Below are 24637 nucleotides of genomic sequence, written 5' to 3'. Positions count from 1 at the left end.
CTTTGCACCAAGTAGAAGGCAGCTATTATTATTAATACATTTTTCATTTTATCCATATTATTTGTATAATACATTATATTTATTATTTATTACAAAATACAATATCATATATAATTGGAAATATAAAAATCATTTTATACTATTTTACAATATTTTTATAAATAATTTTATTTATTATTTGTATATTTACCTCCCCTATTTTACGGGCTATATATTGTAATCGTGTTTATATTAACATATGAGGGCAACTGGTGTCTGGTACATGCTCGTTTGGGGAGGGCCTGGGTCCCTAGCCACCCCTTGGACCCGTCCCTGCGCTATATTTGTCTAGGTACGTACTATATTACAACTATGTACCTTCAACATACTCCTCTTCTTATTTTTAAACATGGAAATGAATACTGTATACCACATGTTCATGGCTTTTACCTACGGTTTAAGATGGAATTATCATTAGGTGTGCTTATCTAATTTTCCTTCTATCACGTCATGCACAGATATTATATAGTAGGTTTAAGGTTATATTATATATATTATATATGGTAGTATTACATTTATTCTGTCTCAAAATATGATGACATGAGCGCATTCTAGTGACCGAGTGTCTACACTACCTGTTTGGTTTTTTTCTGTGATAAGTGATAACTGTTTAATGTTTACTTTTTGCACAGATGAAATATGAATGCTGGTTGTAGCACAGAATATATAATATATATATATATAATATATATTCTGTGGTTGTAGATTGTAGTATTTGTAGATAATAAATGTAAAATGTATTATTAATATTATTATAATTAAGTTCATTATCTGTGACTTTTTGTGTACCAAACTTAAAACTAGCATCTTCTTGAATCGTGTCATCGTGGTACTGACTATCGAGAGCAGGCAACACTACAACAGTGGCCAGTCAGAGACTAGTGAGTAGTGGGTCTCCTTATCGTTTAATAAGTTTATCTCTGAAGTTCATGTTTCGGACTTCGGAATGCTTAATTACTATTCTCTGTACTATTTAGATGTATTATTCTATTTTGTGTATTCATGTAGATTGTAGATGTCCATCGTCTACTACTTATTATACTATATTTACATATTATTTATATGATATTAATACATTATAGATTCTTATTTTTTTCTTGACTTATGTATTAGTTAATTTTCTAACTTCAACAATGTTGGTTATTTAATTTTTCTATTTCTGTTTAAATTTTTAATCTATTTAGGTAGTTATATTAATTATTTATATCAAATAATTTTGTAATTGTCATTTGAGTGTTTGAATTAAGTTGTAAACTGTCGGCTGCGTTTGTGTAACTACTGTCGATATTCTTGATAACACTGTTCAACGTAGCCATTTAATAGTAGACACCTACCTAGAAGCAAGTTTTTATTTATTATATAATATCATATTTGTATGATATTATGCAATTATGTTAATTTGACATAGGTACCTTATTTGAGAACTGTGAAATATATAATATTTTTTTTTCATATTGATTTTGATCAATTCAATTTTCTATAAATCATTTCCTTTTTAGTATTATTTTAATTTAAATGATATGTATGATTAAGTAACTATATAGATTCTGTATTTTTTCATAGATACCTAGTTAAAATGGATCTCAAGTCTGTTTCCAGTAGTAAAAGTTTTGGTGGTTACCAGAAAGTATATGAACATTTTAGGTAAATTATTTGAACACAAACTTAATATTGCAAATTCAATTTTTCATTAATTTTTTTATATTTTTCAGTCCTACATTGCAATGTAACATGAAATTTGGCATTTACTTACCTCCTGGAGTGAGTGAAACTGAAAAATGTCCGGTATTATTTTACTTATCAGGTCTTACATGCACCGAACAAAATTTTATCACTAAAGCAGGATTTCAAAAATTTGCTGCTCAATACAAAATAATTGTTGTTGCTCCTGATACTAGTCCTAGTAAGTTTATTTCCGATATGGTAGAGCAAATAAATTTGAAAAAATATTTAATTTCTTCTTTACATGACTAAAACAAATTAGAAAATTAGAATCCTTAAAACTATGATATTTATACATTTTATTTTATATCTTCTATATTAAAATATATAAACTTTGGATATATGAGATTAATAATTATAAGTGATTATTATAAATAGATACTAAAGTTGTATTAAAACTTAATAGTAAATCAAATATTTAGGTCCACATTTGGGTAAATTGTAGTTAGATAGTACAATTTAACTGAAAATACATATTTAATAAATATTTAAGTTCTATTAAAAGTTTATCAAATATTAAATACCACATTAATTGGTTAAATGTATTATACGTTTCATACTATTTTGGTTATCATTCAATGGAATAAAATTATTAACTAACTAATTTTATTTTTTGAATTTTTAAAGGAAACTGCGACATTCCTAATGAAGATGAACTATGGAATGTTGGTTCTGGTGCTTCTATGTATGTCAATGCTACCGAAGAACCGTGGAATAAACACTATCAGATGTTTACCTATATAACTGAGGAACTCCATCAACTGGTATTAAATAGTTTCCCAGTTATACAAGATAAAATATCTATTGCTGGACATAGGTATATATATATACATAAATAATATAAAATAATATATTATGATAGCTTATGTTAGAGAGCCCTAATATATAAGAGAGTGGACAACTTTTGTAATAGCAGCAATTCATCAACCTATGTAAATTATAAATAATAACACATAATTATTATTATATTACTATATTATATATTATTAAATTTAATTAACAAAAAAAGTATCAATGTATGTACATTAGTAAATATAAAAATGTGGACGATTAATGGCTCTCTAGTTTATGTTATTAAAATAATAATAATAATAATTTTTTTTTATATATAGTATGGGTGGTCATGGAGCATTGTTATGTGCTTTAAAATATCCAGGCAGATATAAATCAGTGTCATTATTTGCACCTGCTTGCAATATTTCTAATTCACCCACATTAATTGGTGGATTGACAACATTAGTCGGAAAGGAAAAAGAAATTTTGCAAAAATGGGATACAACTTTTTTAGTAAAATATTATGATGGCCCTGAAATGGAAATATTAATACATGTGGTAAGTATTTATATAACTAAATTTATATTTATAGCATACAATCATACTCATTTCTGAATTTAATATTTTCAGGGTAGTGACGATGAATTTTTAACAAAGGATTTACTAATCGATAATTTTGTAAAAGCGGCCAATGAGCGTAAAGATAATAAAATCAAGACCAAAGTATTTCTTGAAGATGGCTATGATCATGGATATTATTTTGTATCAACATTCATTGAAGAACATTTTAAATTTCATTCATCTAGAATGTCCTTGTAAAATGATTTTACATTTATGTTTTTTTTTAATTAAATAATCACAATGAATAGGCATTATTAATTTTTTTAATAATTTAATTTAATACTGATTTTATGCCTTAGGCCAAAATATTTAAAGGCGAAATATTAAGACACCCACATGCATACTGTCTGTCTTACAAGCGCATAACATAGAAAATTGTAAGCTCAGTAGATCACTTTTAACTTTGTTAGCTTAAAAATTAGAGTGAACTGAACTCTTATGAAATTTAAAGGCAAGATAATTATCTAATGAACTATATAGGTTTTTTTTGGATTTTAATTTTAAAGCAAGTTATGAGTATTTTAAAATTTAAAATTGTTTGTACATTTAAAAATACTCATAACTTGCTTTAAAATTAAAATATAAATAAAACCCTATGAGGTTCACTAGATAATATTCTTCTAAATTTGACGAGTTGCACTTATTGCAGCAAGTAACACACAAAATGAGTTGAACAAACACAATTTTTTTAAGAGTTGTCTTTTTACAGGCAACAAAGTATGTGGGATCAGCTAGTTTAATATAAAATACAGGTCTAAAATGATATTCAATCATAATAACTATTTTTTGTTACCAATAGATTATAATTTATAAATTATAATAAACAAAATAATATATTATTAAACCTATGTACAAACACAGATAATGTTCTTACCATTAAGTTTCATAATAGGTCAATTCATTCTAATGTTTAAACTAACGAAGCTACAAGTGTTCTGCTGAGCTTAAATTTGCTATGTTACGCACTGGTAAGACGGAGACAACAAATACCAGTGTTACGTCCTTTTAATGGTCATCACACATTCAAACAGGGCAATAATAACACGTATAGGTAGCCAAATATCCGACGTAAACACACGAAAAAGATTAACTTGTTTAATAACATGTACAATTATTATAATGCATGAACTACTAACTAGGTTCTTTAAATATTTTGAACTTGAAAAGTGGAAGCCGGGCTGGATTTAGTGTTGTGGTGGCCCCAGGGCCCATATAAGGTTGACAAACTTACTCTGCAAAAGGTACTTATTATATGGGGGCTCTTATTAATTGAATCTTGTCGAGGCACAGACACACGCTCACTTCATCTGGAACAACTTCTACCGTTTCTGGTGTTGTGTTGGTGACCTCCGCTGTTGATTCTGGTGTTGGCGTTTGTGTCCATTTATTTTCCATCATGATAGGACACTCCCATGGTCTGGGTGGTGGTGTTTTTGTTGTTTCCTGTCTGACGAACCAGACGATTATAATGTTTATTGCTATAATAATCATTGTAGAAGCTCCCCCAATGACGACATATAAATATATATTTGTTTCGATTTGATCGTACCGGTCTTCATGTTGTCGTTGGTTCGTGATTTGTTCTTTAGTATAAGTTATTGCGTTCATGTCGTGCATTTGGTTTGTTTTTACATGATGTGCCTCCATTGTTTTGGCATACTGCTTCTGGCTGTTGTCTTCCTCTCTGTCTCTGATGACCGATGTTGGAATGAAATCAGTATACTGAGATTTTCCTGCTATGCGTCCTGGAATGAGAACGTCTCTGTTCGCATAACCACGGCATGTTTCGTTTAATGAAATTATCCCGGCTCCTTCTAATACATGGTTCTTTGATTCTTGGTCTCCATCGCAGGTGACGAATAATGAGTCGTTATTTGTAACATATAACTACTCGTTTTTTTGTTTTAATTTGTGGAACACTGTTGTTGCCATTTCGATATGTCGTATCTCACAATTGTCTGGTACCTCTCGCGGCTCCGGCATTAGGAGTATTTCACACACTGGTCTCATACTCCTAGAATGTAAGGGTGCGTTTCGGGACATACCAAAAATTCGTGGACAGGTTTACAAATGGTGGGATTAAAATTGTCATAAGTCGAGTAGAGCTCCTTTGATTTTGTTACAGCTAAAAAATCGTGCTTAGGTTTAATATACATACATTTCTTTTTGTTATCTGTAATACACACTGGAAGTGGTATTAAATTATATAAACTTAAAACATGTTGATACACTAGTGGAATCCTTAAAATAAAAACAATGTTATTATTATTAGAATATACCGTCAAATCTGCAAGCTTTACTAAATCGTAAACATTGCTATATTGCACCTCGAGTGGCATATTGGTCCCACTAGGTAGAATAAGTTTAATGTTTTTAAACTGTTCTAGTAAATCTTTCGCACTTATTAAACTCGGATGTATTTGTCCTGACCTAGCACTTTGTAATATCTCGACGAATGTGTTTACCCGCATCATTTGTATTACCAATGCCTGATTAACCATTATGAATCGCTTATTCGATTTAATTTCCGGGAAAGTGACATTGGTTAAACTAACTAAATTCGCTGTTGTTAGTTTTAGTGACCCTAATTGTTCTTCGAACGTTTCTGCTTGTAGTTTTAAAATTCTAAGATTTTCGTCTACTAGGTTTATTGGACCCCTTTGTTTCTCGTAGTTTACCTATAGAGGACTCAAATTTCTTTATGCATGCCCAATTGCACAACCCATATAGTACCTGTGCTGCTTGTGCAACGTATTGCATTACCCCCCGACGACGCCTAAGTTCGACGGAGTCTAGTAGTAATTGCTTACGCTGTAGTATTTTTTTATTTAATAATAACGCATGGCTTAATAAAGGTTCGCACCATATTGATGCTCCTAACGTAGTGCCGTACGCGTCGAGTTCGGTACATAGGGTTTGTAATTTGTGCATATGGTCTTCAATTACGTCCAATTGTTCAGTATAACATGATGTGTCAAGAAAAAATACCAAATCCCATGTGTTAGTAACAATTTTAATTGGACCTATATTTTCGTAATAGATACCGGATCTTGGCGGCAATTGATTGTCTGAGAATCGTAACTGTGACATCACCAGTGTACAGCCAATTATTAACTGCATAATAATCTGACTGGATTGGACATAAAACAAAAAAAATAATAATAAAAATAAAACTAGATACACGTATTTGTATTGTCTATGTGTATTTTATGTTTATAAACATGTTGTCGATATATATATTATATACCTATCTCTACTAATATGTATATATCTATTACTACTTTATGCAAACAATTGAATAGCTTTCCTCATAGTTCGGTTTCATAAAACAATTTAACATTGTTTATATGTATGCGGTAACCCTTACGACCTTTGTTAATAGTAATGTTTTCGTTATCGTGTACCGCGAGTACTTCGTATGGGCCCGTCCAATTTCTACTCAACGTGTTACGTTTGTTATGCTCTTTTAATAGGACTTTGTCCCCTACTTGTATATTAATCGCGTGTGAATTTTCATCGTAGTAATGCTTATTATTTTCTTTCTTTTTAACTAAATTGGCGCGTGCCAGCTTATGCGCTTCTTGCATAATTCGTTTTAAATTAGTACCACAGTCGGTGAGTATCGAAGTCGGAATTCCGAAAATGCACACAAAATGTTCTACGAATGCTTGCGCTACCGTAGATGCATCAGTGGTGACTAACGCCATTGCTAGCGAGTACCGTGATAATTCATCTTGTAGTGTTAAGATGTACGTGTTTCCCCCTGTCGTGGGTGGTAATGGACCCACTATGTCTACACATATACGTTCGAACGGTTTTGTTACCGTCGAGTTATAATCATAGGTTGTTTCGTCCTGATATGCGACTTATTTTTCTGACATATGTCACAATTCCCAATATATTTTTTAACGTCTTTTTTTAACTTTTTCCAATTGTAGTTTATCTGTAACCGTTTCACAGTCCGTGATACACCAGAGTGCCCCCCAATCGGAGTGCTATGATATTCATATATGATACGCTCCCGCTCTTCTTCGGTCCAGCTTTGCTCGGTATAGATTTTTATACATACCTCGGTACCTCGGTTCCCTTGAACACGTATCTGAACATGGTTCTAATACGCTCAAAGTTGGTAAGCATTGTTAACCCCTCAAAACGAGTAATGGAAAATTGATTTATTCCATTTGTTTCGCTAAATGTTTTTAGTTCGTCTATAGCCAGAAAAAACTGTTCCCCCGTTAATTCGGTTAAATGTGTTTCTTTTAATTTATACAATACAGTTATTCGATTGTCTTCATTAACTACAATAAATTTGTTTTCGTTCGTGAATTTCATTTGGGTCGTAATCTCATGTTTCGTTAACCGTGGTGTATTAATTTTATGGGTTACAACGTCCGTTGCAGTCAATAGGTCCCCCTCTAGATGGAAAATATCAGAATACTCATTACAAATGCTTATAATGTTTTGTTTTTCTTCCTTATTCAAATGATCAGTTTTAATTGAATTGCTTAATAATGTTATTCGACCCGGGTGACTCCTACCTACCGGCTCGTGATCCTCATTAATAAAAAAAATCTTATCCGTATATGGCTGCCATTTCAAACTACTCGTGGTTAATTCGTCAATAATAAATGATTGTTCGGATATGTTAATTATATTACTTATTATGGTGTTGTCGCGCACCGGGCTTAAACTATTTGCTATTATAACATCGTCGTTTATAGCATATTTTTTAATCGCTACTAAATTAGACCGTATTATCTCATCGGCTTTGACCTGTAACACGCAATTACCGCGCGCAGGTATTATAATAGATTCGACTTTGTTCTCTATGGGTTCGGGTATATTAGTACTCCTTTATCCCAATCAGTTATAGCTTTATTATTTTTTAGAAATGCTATACCTAAGATGCCTGCTTCCGATATAGGAAAATTGTCATAGACAATATCGAATTTTACGTTAAACTTTTTGTCTTTAATAAAAACATCGACCACTACTGTTCCTATAGTTAATATTGTAGTCGCGCTTATTCCTTTTATGAGTTGTTTTTCGACTTCATTAACAACTATATGTTCTTTTAATATCGATAATTTAATAATATTCATATCCGCGCCGCTTTCTCCTTAAAAAATTTACCTTCGCTAGGTATAAAGTCCTTAGACCTACATATAATGTGTTCGGCGTTAATTGGTGTGATAATTCGTACGTTATTTTTAATTTCGCCTATTGTAATTACCTGAACTTCCTGAAGGCTCCCCTTGGAATTTTTTCTTTCCCTTAATTTTCGACAAAATTTGACTGATGTCGTGATTTTTCAATTTGCAATATTTGCAGAACTTAACCTGACCCGTATACTCCTTTTTAATATCCGGTTTGTTTGAAATATTTTGCTCTAAAGTCCTACACTCATTAGCGTAATGACCTATTCGGTCGCATCGAAAACATTTGATTGTACTTTTATCGACATTCGGTCGATCCCCCGTTTTTCTGAAATTGGTTTTAAAATTGTTCCGCGTATTATTCCGAAAATTACTTTTATACTCAGGTTCCGTCGTTGTTTTTGCAAAAACGGCCTCTTGTTCTATCGCAAGTAAAACGGCTTCTTCAAAATTACTAACATTGCGCGATAGTAATATTATTTTAATGGGTTCCTGTACTGCACCTATAAACACGCTGAGCGCGTGCTCTTGTACTGATTGTGCGTGTATTTTGGCTTCTGCCGCGCTTTTTCCTATGGTTAATGCCTGTGTCAGTTCGTTACACGATTTTTCGATACGTTGAGCAAAATCTTTTATTGATTCATACTGACCTAACTTCATAGTATTTAGCTGCCCACGTAAGTATTGTAATGAATGGGTTGTACTAAATATTGTTCCCAAATGCGATTTTAATTCTTCCCAACTACAAATCTCCCGATACCTAACCGCGTCAAAAGCTTTCCCCTTTAACTTGGTGAGTACGGCACCTAAAATATCAGGTGTCATTGTATCAGGTATTTTGGAAAAAACAAATTCACATTGCAAAATAAAAGATGCTAGGTCCGTTTCATCCCTCCTGAGAATTCGGGTAGGAACCTCAAGGCAGTAATGAAATCTAACTGATTAACCATAGTGTCGGATGTATCTAACAAACTCCTAGTAATAGTTTGATCCAAATTTATCAACACACCCGTATTGATTGTACTGTTTTCTGTACTATCAGAACCCTCGGAATTTATTGTATCCGTTAAAACTGAATCTGATTCAGGTTCTTTTAACTCTGGGTCGTCTGTACTTAACCCTTTACTCCTTGTATACATCTACAGTATACAACCTTAACTCACAACAGATTTGACTAAGTATATTTTAATATTAATAACTTACACTTGGTCCATCTGGCGGGAGGTGGAAGAATGCGTCCCTTGAAACTGCTCTGGTTTCGTTTGGAAATCCTCCTTGGACTGCACTCCGTGAACAAGCTCTGCTGGCTCGGTATGTTCCGTGGACGTTGTCCCTTGAACTGACCTTTTCGGCTGGATTGATGTGGAAACCAAATTGTTTGTACAATTCGGCGTGAAACTCTTGATGACGTTGAACGTGGTTCGTCGATGGGTCTCGAATTACTTATATGGAAAAATCAACTTTTTTCATTCGATATCGAAAAACCCCACACCTGACACCAAATTGAAGGACGTGAAGGACACGTTGAACACTAATACAATAATTATTTAAACGACGTAGCACGTTCGTTGTCGTCTTGAGTCGTGGTTGAGAAAGATAGGTAAATAATTAATAACACTTTTTATACTTTTAAAATATGATAATTACATAACACTTTATTATTACAAGTTTTAATTACAAAATAACTATAAGCACTGTCGTAAGCTTGATAGACCTACGACGAGGGCTGACTATCTTCTAAGTAATAGTAGGTGCTCTACCCGTATTTATGCGGGTTCTAACAATGACGTATTGGTGGCGTGATATCTATATTCTAATATTACTTCCCTAGTAATGTCAAATTGCATTATGATGGGACTAGGTAAAACAACTTGTTGTTTTCACCTCTGATCCACGCTTCCTGTTATTTAGGCCTATGTTACATTGCATATTACTACCTACATTACCCATTATAAATTATACTAAATGAATAATTTATTCTACGTGATATTGTTTAATATCGTATTATAGCTGTGGGTATTAATACATCCCTAATATTGTTGAATTGCACTATTTTGTGACTAGGTAAAACAACTTGTTGTTTTCACCTTTGCTCTATGTTTCCTGTTATTTAGGATTATATTAATACCTACGTTTCTACTCATTAATTATACTATGTATAATTTATTATTTTACTTATTTTATTTAAAATAATATAATGGCTTTTGGGTTTACTACAACGCATAAAATAATGTATTAATGTAATATAACTAATTATATTTCAGATCGTTATTGACTACCTATTGAGACATTGAGTATATCATATTACATTTACTAGGGGGCCCACCGGCTACCACCCACCCCTATATTTAAGAAAAAATCTCAGAGGCAATTGCCTATGAAATAACCGTTCGCCACGCCACTGCCAGAACGTATCATGCTTGTGATGTATATTTATTGAAAATATCATCTAAATAATTGAGATTATAAAAATATTATGACACATTCCAGAATTATTTCAAAACCGCTTCCAAGATAGGAATTTTCAGCTTTAAAAATTATCATAAAACATATTACTGCTTATGGTCGGTGCTAGTACTCAATTTTAATAATTTATTGTTTTTATTACGGCCCATCCGCATGTGATGTCTCTGTCTCACACACGTACACACGTACGGCATACCAAATTTTCGTTCACCAGTTTCCAGTTTCATATTGTGGCGTTAATTTTGATAATATTTTAGCGAATTGACCCATTATAAAATTGAAATGTAAGATAATTATCTAGGGCACAACGTAGGCTTTTTATTGATAATATTATTGCTAAGTTAATGATCTTTGTTTATAACCGTTTTGAAACTGTACATTTTTAAATGATCATAAATTCATAACTTAAGAGGACGCCACTTCCGCATGTGTTGACTCAGTCTTACAAACGCGTAACATACCAAATTTACGATCGGCAATTCACGTTTTATGCCGTTAGCTTCATAGATACTATTCTTATATTATCCATGGTTCGCTTAAATATTAGAGTGAATTAGTGATGGTCGAATTATCAATTTTTAAATCGATTCTGCTAGGGCGATGTTTTTGTGAAATCGATTTTTTTTGGCCGATTTTATCCGATTTTCTCATATTTTTTTTCTTGTATTTTTTTGAAATTTTGTATTGGTCATATTTTCTTTTACATGATAATAATGGTAATTGTAATCACGGTTCAAGATATCATACAAGATACCATACAGGACAGGTACAACACACTTTCCAGTGTATACTCGCTCCGAAATCAAGTGGGACTAAGGCAGGGAGTACTCGCACTGAAATTAATGAGTACAGAAAACCTTTATATATAAATCAATATGAACCAGGGCGTCACAAGGGAGAGCTAGAACATGACGTCAAAAAGCACCATCTAGTTGTTTAAAAAATCGTTATTTTAAGAATCGATTCTCCAAAAAATCGATTTTTTGGTCAACGATTTTTTTTGAATCGATTTTTTCCTATTATGAAACTTGATGATAAGAACGTTATCTGTGTTTTGATCACGGATATAGATACTATGGTTGCACGACCATAGATATTAATATCTATGTGCATGACGGCCAATATTGGTCACAGCGCTGAGCGGCGCCGAATGTTCTTATCAATTCTGACAAAAAGTCGCGTTTTACAATAGAACCTTAGATCATATACAATGGATAGAGCCATACGAACTATTTGTGAAGCCAACATCACTGTAGGACCTCGATGATATGCGCATGCGCGTAGTCTCTTATCATTAATGCTTGGCGCAGAGTGTCGACATTATAATAATATGAACAGATTGAAATATTATGATAAGCAGTTGCGCATGCGCAGATGTCACAGGTCCTATAGTAATGTTGGCATCAACTCTTTTTATGCCCGTAGTATGCTATGACTCCATCCATTGTATATGATCTAAGAATAGAACCTTAATACCTGGGTACAATCCCGGGATATCAAAGATATAATATGGAGGTAAATGATAATCAGTATTATGTGATTATGATGTGACTCCAAAGTCCAAAATATGTTTTGTAAATTTCCGATGGCCAGTAATTTAATGATTAACCGTCCGTCCGTCAATACTAAATAATGTTACTATGTTCTGAATTTCTATCTGTGATATTAGCGTACCTACTTAATTATTCAGTCTACTGTTACAACATTTATTTAATATCGTTATATCGTGTAGAAATATTAGTTTAGTTATTACTTTAGTTTAGAGTTGAGAATCCATAGATTCTGTTATATTTGTTATTTAAGTGACAAAAATCAAATCAATGCATGGCTGATTACAAATTATTATGCTCTGGGTAAACAAAAATGTATTATATGTAATTTTATATATGCTGTTCATGTAGATATTTCATATAATTTATAAGATACTTAGTGTTAACAGTTAATATCTACTAGTCCTACTCATAAGTAATTTTATTTATGATTATCATTTTATAGAATGAAGAAGGATGGTTACAATCACAGAAGATTTTGTAACAATAGCAAATATTATCAAACATGAAATCCACAGACGCAAGAAACAAAAAAAACTCAAAGGTATATTTTAATTTTCTATAGGCAGTTGTAATTGTTGGTGCCTAGTGCTATAACCAGGGCTGTGAATTTCATGCATTTGCATGTTTTTTTTCGCTACATTGTATAAGCAAATGGATTTGATCAAAATTTGTTTTGCGTTATTTATATTTTGAAAATCTTATTTTGTATATTTTTGCATATTTAACCGGAAGGGTACAAAATGCATGATTTTGCGAGTTCCTCTTGTTTTTGCTTTTTTTCTCATTTGTAAATTTTCTTGAATTTGGACGATACAGTTTTACAGTTGTAATTTTATCGCAATGGTAATAATAGCAGGAACATCGTGTTAAACCCGGTCTGGAGTAACATGCAATACCGTAACCTCCTGTTGTTATTGCATGTCTATATCTGTGGTCAAAAGTCAAACTTGAAACATTTTTAATCTTAATAAAATATTAATAAAATTAATAAAATATTGAACGGAGAAGAAGAAAACGTTGGTAGTTTGGATATACCTGAAGACTTAACAAGTATGGCATATTTCAAGTATGCCCCTACCACGTCAGCTGATGTAGAGCGTTCATTTTATTATTTTTATAAGTCCATTTTTTCAAAGTCATTTTATAATTACAATATTTATTTAAATAAAACATTTTTTCATCCAATATATGTGGGTATAATTTTTTTTTCAAATTGCATATTTTTAAATTGTATAGTGCATATTTTAAAGTATATTTCACTCGTTTTTAGTGCATAAATGCAATATGCATGCATATTTAAGACTTTTTTAGTGAATGAAATTCACAGCCCTGGTTATAACAAATATTATTTGAATTTCTTCTATATTTTTCTTTTTTACAATAATGACTATTATTAGATATTAATACATAATAGTTGTGAATCTCATTTACAATTAGACAAACTTTTCTAATTCGGTTTTCTTGGTTGATGTTTAAAAATTAAAACAATAATTGCGTTAGCTACTTATGTGATTATATAATATTAAAAGTTATTACTTGAGCAATAGAAAATTGAAACTCTTACAAGTAATATCTAAGAGAATATTGGTTCAAAGGAAGATGCAATACAATGGTGTTCTGTCTTTTACTAAGTTATAAATTATAAAATTTGTCTTCAGAAGAATGCCCTATGTCATTAATTTTAATTTTATTCATCTCTTGTCAAATTTAAAGTTTAAATTTAAAGTTTCTAATATCATATAGGCTTTTATTCATACTAAATTTTAAAACATGTTCTGATTAACTCACTTTACATAGTTATGCACCCAAATTAGTTGCAAAATTAACTGAAAGGATTACAATTAATATTTGAATTATATAAAAAATAATGTTAATTCTATTTTTACTCAAATTAATTTTTTCTTATGTTTCTAATAATTTTACCATTATTTCAGAAAATTTAAAAAATGTTGAAGAGGATAATATTTCATTGTAAGTATGAAATTGATTTAAAAATTCTAATGTACACAGGCACATATAATTAAATATTATACACAGTAATTACATAGTGTTAAAAACTATATTTTTTTATAATTTATTGTATAATAATAGACAATTGTATGAAAAATTAACTGATCCCTATAAAGTTGAATTTTAAAAAATAAATTATTAAACTTATATATTATAGAATAATTATTTCACTATAAATAGTAAATATATAATATAAAATATTTTGTAGATTAAAAAAGATTGAAAACAAAATGAAGAAAAAAGCTTGCCAAGTGAGGGATCGGCATGTAAACTTTCTCGATTTTTAATTTTTAGAAATTTATTAACTTGTAGTAATTTTAGTCGCTAGTGTGCAGCCATCAGTTGTCCGGTCAACTGGGCACGACACTAGCCGATATTATTATTATTATTACCACTATTAAATGCAGTTACTAGTTAGTTCACTTTTTGCCGATCGTTGTTGTATGTACCTATGTCATTACTAGTTATGATTGTGTAATGTGTGAAAACCATGCTTTCAGTCATGTGTGTATAATTGTTCTCTTAGACTGTTACTTAAGTTTATTGCAGAAATAAGAAATGTGTTATTGTTTATGAATTAATATATTTAATGAATCAAACTCATTCAAGTTATTATTGATCCTGACTTAAACTCTTCTGTCTACAACTTCAGAAGTGGGATTCAAATCAAAACACCCTCAATCTCGAAATGCATAGCTCAAAAATTTCCGAATTGAATGAGTCAACGATATCACACAAGTGGTCTATGAAAGTTTAAATTAGTTTATACAGTCAAATTTGTATTTATTGTACACTTAATAATACGTTACTTAATAATTTTTGCGCATTATTTACATTTAAACATTTTGATTGGTGTGTCTTCTCTGATTTTTATCTTGTGGTTGCTCTTGTGCACATTTAAATTAATTCTCATCAAATTCACAAACATATAATAATTGATTATAAATACTATAGATTGCTCATGGGGTGGTTTTTCGGTTCCACAAAATATTTACTGCCGGCAGATGGCAAGACGAAAATACTACTAGCAATTACAACAGTACTCTCCATTACTAACCTGGGTGGCTGTGGTTTGAGTGCGGGCGCGTGGTTAGTAATAGACAGTACCGTTGTAACCATTAGTAGTTTTTTCGTTTTGCCATCTACTGGCAGTAAATATTTCGTGCCGCCGAAAATTCGTCCAGTGAACAATGTATAGTATTTATAATGAATGATATAATGTATGTATTAGATACCTACCTGTATATTTTAATATTTTTTATTTGTGGTATTGTATTTTATTGTTATGCACTTTGTAGATTTAAAAAAAAGAAGAAGAAAAAGAAGCAAGATACAACAATGGTTTGTTTTTACAGAAAAATAAAATAATTATAAATATCTATAAGAATGTTATGTTGTCTTTAGATACGAAATGGTGAAATTTTTAATAACGATATAGTTACATTGCAAGTAGAGAAGTTTTGTAATGAGACCTGTGATGACAATGACAATTTTTACGAAGGTCTGTTCTCTTTGTTTTAATGATGATTATGATTTATACTATTTAACTATTATTGTATATGTTTGTTTATGTTTTTAGATAAATTGACAAGAAGCCTTCCTATTGCTAATGATTCAGAAGGTGACTCATTGTAAGTACCGATCAATGAAGGATCAAATTGAACTATACAATCTTATTTTTATTTATTGTTCATTTAATGATAAGTTACATAATTAATTTTGTGCCTTATTTACATTAAATTTTTTTTTGTGTATTATATTATTATTATTAATTGTAATTCTTAAGAAATTTACAAACATTTAGGTTTAGTATTAGGTTTCTGTTTGTCAAAACATTTTTATAAGTGATATTGTATTTTATTTTTATGCTAATTGTAGATTTAAAAAAAAGAAGAAGAAAAAGAAGGGAGATAAAAAAATGGTTTGTTTTGATATTAAAATAAAAAAATATTAGATTCTTATAAGACTGTTATGTTGTCTTTAGGTACAAAATGAGGAAAATATTAATAACGATATAGTTACATTGAGAGTAGATAAGTTTTATAATAAAACCTGTGATGACAATTACAAGCATATGTATAAAGACGAAACAATGGATTCTAATTTCAACAAAGGTCTGTTTTTTTTTTTTGGAATGGTGTTTATGATTTATTTTATTATTTTATATTTTTAGATGAATCGACTAGAAAGATTCCTATGTCTAATGCTTCAGAAGGTGACTCATTGTAAGTACCTATCAATAAAAGTTAAAATTGCATTATAAAATCATATTTTTATTTATTGTACATTTAATTATAAGTTACTTAATTAATTTTGTGCATTATTTACATCTAAAAGTTTTCATTGTATCATCTATGATTTTAATCTAATGTTTGCTCTTGTGCACGTTTAAATTATCTCTCATAAACTTTACAAATATATAATGTGTGTATTAGGTACCTGTTTATTAAAATATTTTTTTACACTTGGTATTGTATTTTATTTTTATGTACATTGTAGGTTTAAAAAAAAGAAGAAGAAGAAGAAGAAAGGAGATAAAAAAATGGTTTATTTTGAAATTAAAATTAAAAAATATTAGATACCTATAAGACTGTTATGTTGTATTTAGGTGAAAAATTGTGAAAAATTTAAACAAGATAAGTTTTATAGTGAGATCTGTGATGACAATGACAAGCATTTGTATAAAGATGAAACAATGGATTCTTATTTAAACAAAGGTCTGGTTTTTTTGTTGCAATTATGTTTATGATCTACACTATTATTTGATTTTTATTTAATATATTTGTTTATATTTTTAGATGAATTGATAAGGATTCCTATTGCTAATACTTCAGAAGGTGATTCATTGTAAGTACCTATCAATGAAAGTTCAGATTGCTTTGTACAATCATAATATTTATTGTACATTTAACAATAAGTGACTAAATTAATTGTATGCATTATTTACATTAATAATATTTTGTTTTACTTGTTTTTGACCCTTTAATTTTGTTCTTAATGAATTAATAATTAGTCAAAAAAGCTTATTTTAATATATTGGTTTGTATTCTCTGATTTTAATCTCGTGATTGCTATTGTGTATTCTTAAATTATTACTTATCTAATGTACAAACTTACTATCAAACTCGTATAGTAAAATATTTATATGCAATACCAATTTATGACAATATCTTTTTAATGTTTTTGGAGTACTTTACAAACTTATAAGTTATAACTGTAGATACTTTCAATGTTCACAAAATTTTAGAATGACTACTTGCCATACATAATGAAATGTTTGATATATTTAGGCTATTATAGCTATAAGAAATTTTCTATTTAATTCTAGTTTTTTTTCAATTATTGAAAACTTTAATAATAACTTTAATTTTTAATTCAAGGTTTCAAATTTAACATATCTATTTTAATAACTAAGGTTAACTGGATTTATATGCATTTGCATGTTTTTTTCTGAACAGTTCAAAAAATAGCTTTGTAAGCTACAAGTTTGATTTGTAATCAATAGATACAAAATATAAAGTTCTATTTTGCATATTTTGTCCTTTTTTGACATGTATTCCATATTTCTGTATTTTACAATTTTTTATAGCATACATACGGTTTTTAAATGCATAATAAGTATTATTTTATTTATTTTAATTAAAATAACGTATTTATAGTTATATTAATAGGCTATGTAATTTGACAAAGTCATTTTCTTATCTTATCTGAGACCTATCGAGACAAGTAGTAACCTGTTATTGAGTAGGTTTTAGTGAATCATACATTAGTCGTGTTTATCGTGATCCAAGTGGGTGTAACATTCATTCGGTTTTATTTATTTATATTTAAAATGCTGTAAATCAGAGCAACTACGTCTAGTAGGCTAAACAAATTTGTTGCTGAATATAAAGTATTTTTTCAACAAATGGTTTAGTTTTGTTCTGTTTAAAATGTAACGTCAAAGTGAATGGCAAAAAATGTTTCACATTTATCCTAAACTACAAAAAATAAATCAAAAAAATATAGTTTAAATTAAAAAGGTGGACAAGTGGATGTCGCTCTGCTGTACAGTAGGTTACTAGTGCGTCACTGTAATGGATAGTGTTAAATTTGAATTCAATGTTATAATATCATTGTATAAGAAAAACGATTCTGAGCGAAAACGGTCAGTCAGCCTATGATATTACCAAGTATAATTGATGATATTGTGAATAAAGTAATTTATATATAACCTATTTACGTGGAGCCTTGTTTTCAATTTTCAATTCTTAGCTATAAAAGTTGAACATTTTATAAATTTCTAACAACAAAATAATTATTAAATTTGAAATTTTGTCAAAATTTCAATTTTAAATGCTCATAAAAAAAAATTGTGCCTATGTATTTTTAATATTTTTCAACTGCTATTGTAACAATGTATCAGGAGCCTTGCATTAAATTTCCACGCTTTTTTTACCCAACAAATAAAGTTTTATTGATATTTACAGAAAAAAAACACTAAAAATATTGATAACTGACAATGTCCATTAACAGCTCAAAAAGAATCAAATTATTTTCAAAATTTTATCGTGTATAGAAAATGTTATTATAAACATTCAGTCAAATTTTCATGTACCTACAGTCATTTGTTTTAGAGTTGTAACAAAAACCAAAATCAATTTTTTCGAAAACAGATTTTGCGTAAAAATTCCCGTTTTCCCTTAATTTTTCTTTTGTTATTCATGTCGTGTTTGAAAACTACTGAACATTTTTTACTTTTGAAAACTATTGTGAATTTTACAATTTGACCTCCCAAATGTATCAACTAGATTCACTTTCCCATCAAACAAGATACTGTTGAAGAAAATCAAAGCAGTTTTACTGCCCTAAACCGTGATGACAGACAAAAAAAAAAACACATCACTGTAAATTCAATACATTCATCATTCCACTTAGAATCTAAAATAATGAAAATAAAAGACTTTTTCATAGATTTTTTTACAAATTTTTTATTTTATTGGGTTTATTTTATAGCGTAAGAGCATAAATGCATATTTTATAGTACATATTTCTGAGGTTTTTAGAGTATATAAATCCGGGCCCTAATAATGACACACTCAACAAATGCCGTACAGTAAAGCAGTACCCATTTGTCCACCCTTATTTAAATATGATATTGTATTTTGTTGTTATGTTAATTGTAGATTTAAAAAAAAAAAGAAGAAAAAGAATAGTGATAAAAAAATGGTTTGTTTTGACATAAAAATTAAATGTATTAGATATAGGACTGTTATGTTGTTTTTAGGTACAAAAAGATAAACATTTAAAAAATGATAAATCTATTTTGAATGGAGTACAATTTTATAATGAGACCATTGATGACAATATCAAGTATTTGAATAAAATCAATATGAGTGTTTCCAATTTAAATAAAGGTACGTTATTTTTTTTGACCATGATGTTAAAATTATATTAATATTTAATGTGTTTATTTAGAAGATTTTACAACAAGGATTCAAATTGCAAATGCTTCAGAAGATGACAAAGAATTGACATTGTAAGTTAATTACTTATTAGTATTAAGTATCATTTTGTGTCTGTCATCATCTTTTAGGACAGTAAAAGTGCTTGGATTTTCTTCAACAGTAACTTTTCTGATAGGAAAGTGAATCTAGTTGGCAAGGAAAAACGGGAATTTTTACGCAAAATCTGTTTTTGAGAAAATCGTTTTTGGTGTAACTCTAAAACAAATGACCGTAAGGACATGAAATTTTGACTGAATGTTTATATTAGCATTTTCTATACACCATATAATTTTGAAAATATTTTGACTCTTTTTGAGCTATTTACGGACATTGTCAGTTTTTAATTTTTTTAGTTTTTTTTTTTCTATAAATATCAATACAATTTTATCTGTTGAGTAAAAAAGCTTGAAAATTTAATAGAAGGCTCCTAGGTTATTGTTTCAAAGGCAGATGAAAAAAATTAAAAATCCTTAGTCAGAGTTTTTATTTATAAGCATTTAAAGTTCAAATTTTGACAAAATACGGAAAAATCACGAAAATTAGCAAATTATTTTGAGTTGAGAATTCATAAAAATTTTTATTTTTAAATCTAAGATTTGAAAATGTAATATAAGATTACTCATAAGTTTATCTACCTTTATCAAAAAAAAAAAATGTCTACAAGAAACTTAAATTAAATTTTTATGAGCGTCTGAAATTTATATTTTTAGTTTTTACAACATTTGATATTCACTCGTTTTCTCATGTAACCATTTTCTTATTTTATTGTAATTAAAAAACGAATGACTGTAGATACTTGAAAATTTCACTGGATGGTTATATTAGCATTTTCTATAGACCATACAATTTTGAAAATATTTTGACTCTTTTTGAGATGTTTACGGACATTGTCAGTTTTCAATTTTTTTAATTTTTTTTCTATAAATATCAATAAAAATTTTTTTGTTGGGTAAAAAAGCGTGAAAATTTAATACAAGGCTCCTGATATATCGTTTTAATAGAAGTTGAAAAATATTAAAAATACATAGGCACAATTTTTTTTTATAAGTATTTAAAGTTCAAATTTTGACAACATTTATCAAATTTATAATTTATTAATTATTTTGTAGTTAAAAATGTATAAAATGTTTAACTTTTATGGCTAAGGATTGAAAATTTAAAACAAGGTTTCACGTAAATAGGTTATATATAAATTACTTTATTCACAATAATATCATCAAATATACTTGATAATATCATAGGCTGACTGACCGTTTTCGCTCAGAATCGTTTTTCTTATACAATAATATTATATCATTGAATTCAAATTTAACACCATCCATTACAGTGACCCACTTGTAACCTACTGTACAGCAGAGCGATATCCACTTATCCACCTTTTTATTATTTTACTTCATTGTTTAGTGAACTGTAATTTTGTTTTAGATTAAAAAGTCCATTCAAAAAGATTAAGAAAAAAAAGAAAAAATTTAAGGTATTTATTATATTATTAATTTATACTTTTTTGTAATTTTTTTGAATTATAAGAAATATTTGTCTAATGCTGATAAAGGCCGTTATTGGTTATTTTTGTAAAAGAAATGAACATGCTAAGATTTATATTAAATATTTAATTTTAGATGGCAATAAATGATGGTACCCAGTCTACAAAATATGGAACTACACAAAAAAATCTTAAAAATATGGAAGACCTGAAAAAAAATGTATTCAAAGAGCAGCCAAATGAGATTCACAATGGTAAAATTTGCATCTTACAAAAATATCGTTTCTGAAGACTGAAATAAATATTTTAAAAACTGCTATTAATTAGCACAATACAAAAGTCCATAATATATTAACTTATTTTGAAAATTTAATAATTTAATATTTGAAATATCTAGTAGTATATTTATACTCTAATTGTATATATCGTCTATAGAAATTAGTTTTGAGTGCAAATTTTTGTTTAATACATGTTAAAATGAATTAACTCATTCAATAGGACCAGCTAATCCAAATTATATGTGACTAGGTGTTGATTTAAAATAGAAACAACATTTTATGGATGTATACATGTATTTATGTCTATTTAATTTCTAATTTGTAAATGCTTTTAGTGTTATTTTATCACCTATATATTGTAGCTATCAAAATCATAAAAAATAGCAGTGATAAGAAAGTGTATCTTATATGCTTACAGTATTTTTTGATTTTTAAGCTATTTATTGATCAATTGTACTTATTTTCTGACTAATATTTCAATATTTATAGTATTTTTAATGAATATAAATTTGCATTATCACTATTATCACATATCTGACAAAAAGACATACCTACCTATTTCTTAAAAACTAAATTGTGAAATGTAGGACAACTGTGGTCAATATTTTTTAACTGTCTTAGTTGGATATTATTGTCTTGTACCTATACCATCTAACTAGTTTTATAAATCACTTATGAGAGAGAAATAATAGGCCTAATGGTAAACAATAAAGTAAAGATATTTTTTCTAAAATATTTAATTTCATTCATATTATAAATAATTGTGTTATGTTGAAATATTGTATTATATTTTAAAATTATTTTAGATTCTGGTATGATTAACAATCCTTATAATTCGAGAATTTCAAAAGTCCATGAACAGTACCCTGAATTGTGAGTATGAGAATGAGTAAAATTAGCTCATACATTTTGTCTGTAATAATATATGTAAATATACATATTAACAACATTTTCATTTTGTGTATGGTATACTTCTAATTCTATTTATTATAAAATTATATTACAGTGAAAAATATAATTATTCTATTTTATTGTAGATTTCAAAAGTTATTAAAAAAAAAAAAGAAAGACAAGAAAAAATCTATCAAGGTTTGTAATAATATTGCTTTAATATTTATTTTTATTTTTTATTTACATTAGATAAATTATTTAATATGATATTCATTAATCACTATAGGTAGTCTATAGAAGTAGTGAAATACTTGTTTAAGAGTGATACGGTGGAAAGTGAACATTTTTTTATTATGAGGCTACAACAGTTTTTAATAAAATTCTTTAGTATTGTGTAGTGTTAGCCTGGCCATGGCCGCTGGGCCGTATGAGCGGCCTGGGTCCCTTCTTTTTTTTTAGGGGCTTGTTTATTGTTTTATTTGCTTGGTATGCTTCTGGTCTATATAGTGATTAGGGACTCCGTAAAGTATTGATCGAAATATTTAAACATACTCCTAATCCTACTAATCCTAGAATTTTTCTCTTTATATTTATTTTATAGCACTTTCTAGACGTAGTTAATTTTAAAAATGTTATGGCTCATGTTTGATCTATTTTAAGCTTTTTTTTTTGATTTATGTATGGTAGATAAATTTTCTGTTCATTAAAAATCCTGCACAATTTAATACATGGTTCTTTGTCAGTATTTCTCATTGGAATTAAGAATACTGAAATTGTATAAACACAATTTTTTTTATAGAATTTGATTTAAATTTGTCAAAATTAAAAATTAAGAACATTTTATGAAGTTTTCCTCATTATACTGTGAATGTAATTTGAGAATGTTTAATAAATATTTTTAATTAATATTTTATAGGTCGTAACTAGTAAAGAAGTACTGTCACCAAAAAAATCAAATAAACATAAACGAGAGGCTACTGATAAAGAATATTCAAAAAACAATTCCCGTCAATCAGTGGACATGGATATTGAGACATATGATAGTAATAATTATATTGGTGGAAATAAATTAAAATCGTTTTATTCTCAGGATGATCACATGCCAGAATATCGCACTATGACTGACATAGGTATGTATATTTTGATCAATATTGTAATCAAATGTTTCACAACGCCAACGGTATACACAGTCAAAAAATGTTCTCACAGGAAATACTCCTCTTTAGTGCGACATTTACTTTAAAATGTTTATCAGAAAATCTAAATTATATGTACATAAAAGAACGCACAGCGGTGAGAAACCATATATGTGTAACGTTTGTGGTCAATAATTTTTATATAAAAACACACCTGGAAATAGTATGTTGTTATGATATTTCCAAAAGCTTAAAACATAGCAAAAAGTTACTGATATTTTTTATTTTGTTACAAACATTATTAAAGCCATAAATAACCAAAAGCTTATTGTAAGCAGTTAACGTTAATAATAATGGGTGTATTGCTTCTAACAATAAATTTAAATATTTTCTACTCAAGAATTTTTTTGTAATCAGATAACGAGTATTAGCTACTCGACTAAAATTAAAAAATAATATTTTGTATATATTAGTTATAAGTTATTACTGTAAACCAGAGGTTCCCAAACTGTGGGTCGCGACCCAAAAGTGGGTCGCGATTATACTTTTGGTGGGTCGCGCTATTTTTGTAAATAATACAAAAATATAATCATCTATTACTTTTCGTTGATGTTCAATGTTCAATGAAAATCAAATTCAGTTTTATCGTCAATCCTTATCTGTGAGTGTGACAATTACGAGTTTACCAGCGGCCGTGTCAAATGGACACAATCAGATTAATAAAGAATAGTTATTGTAAATATAATGATTTACCTATCTGAAACAAATTAGTAGATACGTGAATGTCGCTTGACGTTCAAAACTTTTGATTATTTTCAGTAACACGCGGCACATCGAATACGATACACGTACGCAGTTTTATATTAAATAGTACTTTTTGTTTTAAATAAATTCATTTTTTTGTACTTTTGTACAACTATGGACAATTGGTTAAACAAAAAGTCAATGAGTCAAAGTCAAGAAGAAATGGAGACAATATCTGTGTCAACAGTTAAAAAAAGAAAATTAAATTACGATGAGCC

General features: G+C 28.9%; 2 protein-coding genes across 10 annotated transcripts in view; both read left to right on the top strand.

Moving 5' to 3' along the window:
• The first annotated feature begins 665 nt into the window (after positions 1-665).
• Positions 666-3407, top strand: LOC132938402 (S-formylglutathione hydrolase-like). Of its 4 annotated transcripts, none has more exons than XM_061005211.1 (6): positions 666-920; positions 1603-1683; positions 1752-1942; positions 2389-2578; positions 2874-3093; positions 3166-3407. In XM_061005211.1, exons 2-6 carry the CDS (start codon positions 1616-1618, stop codon positions 3352-3354), a joined length of 858 nt encoding a protein of 285 aa, XP_060861194.1. In that variant the 5' UTR covers positions 666-920; positions 1603-1615; the 3' UTR covers positions 3355-3407. The 4 variants fall into 4 exon arrangements, with proteins under 4 accessions (XP_060861194.1, XP_060861196.1, XP_060861195.1 ...); XM_061005213.1 differs by lacking the exon at positions 666-920 and adding an exon at positions 1001-1223; XM_061005212.1 differs by lacking the exon at positions 666-920 and adding an exon at positions 1230-1379.
• A 1632-nt stretch (positions 3408-5039) lies between these two features.
• LOC132938401 (zinc finger protein 568-like) overlaps positions 5040-24637 on the top strand; it is a 29004-nt gene continuing 9406 nt past the window's right edge. For 2 of the 6 annotated variants that reach the window (XR_009663909.1, XM_061005206.1), the window contains exons 1-20: positions 12325-12631; positions 12774-12872; positions 14266-14302; positions 15640-15682; positions 15746-15842; positions 15921-15972; positions 16220-16262; positions 16326-16455; positions 16515-16566; positions 16841-16886; positions 16950-17058; positions 17140-17188; positions 19507-19549; positions 19608-19737; positions 19799-19859; positions 21253-21301; positions 21447-21564; positions 22395-22461; positions 22626-22677; positions 23396-23609. Coding sequence is in view for 5 of the 6 variants with exons in the window: in XM_061005206.1 (XP_060861189.1) it covers positions 12785-12872; positions 14266-14302; positions 15640-15682; positions 15746-15842; positions 15921-15972; positions 16220-16262; positions 16326-16455; positions 16515-16566; positions 16841-16886; positions 16950-17058; positions 17140-17188; positions 19507-19549; positions 19608-19737; positions 19799-19859; positions 21253-21301; positions 21447-21564; positions 22395-22461; positions 22626-22677; positions 23396-23609 (1480 nt within the window). In the remaining variant the exon portion in view is untranslated. Of the gene's footprint in view, positions 9913-12324; positions 12632-12773; positions 12873-14265; positions 14303-15639; positions 15683-15745; positions 15843-15920; positions 15973-16219; positions 16263-16325; positions 16456-16514; positions 16567-16840; positions 16887-16949; positions 17059-17139; positions 17189-19506; positions 19550-19607; positions 19738-19798; positions 19860-21252; positions 21302-21446; positions 21565-22394; positions 22462-22625; positions 22678-23395; positions 23610-24637 lie in introns of those variants that run through there. The other 4 variants (XM_061005207.1, XM_061005208.1, XM_061005209.1 and 1 more) reach the window with 4 other exon arrangements.

The sequence above is a fragment of the Metopolophium dirhodum genome, chromosome 2 (assembly GCF_019925205.1).
Source record: "Metopolophium dirhodum isolate CAU chromosome 2, ASM1992520v1, whole genome shotgun sequence".
NCBI classification, from domain to species: domain Eukaryota; kingdom Metazoa; phylum Arthropoda; class Insecta; order Hemiptera; family Aphididae; genus Metopolophium; species Metopolophium dirhodum.
The sequence above is the reverse complement of the archived record's forward strand: the minus strand, read 5'-3'. Positions and strand labels throughout refer to the sequence as shown.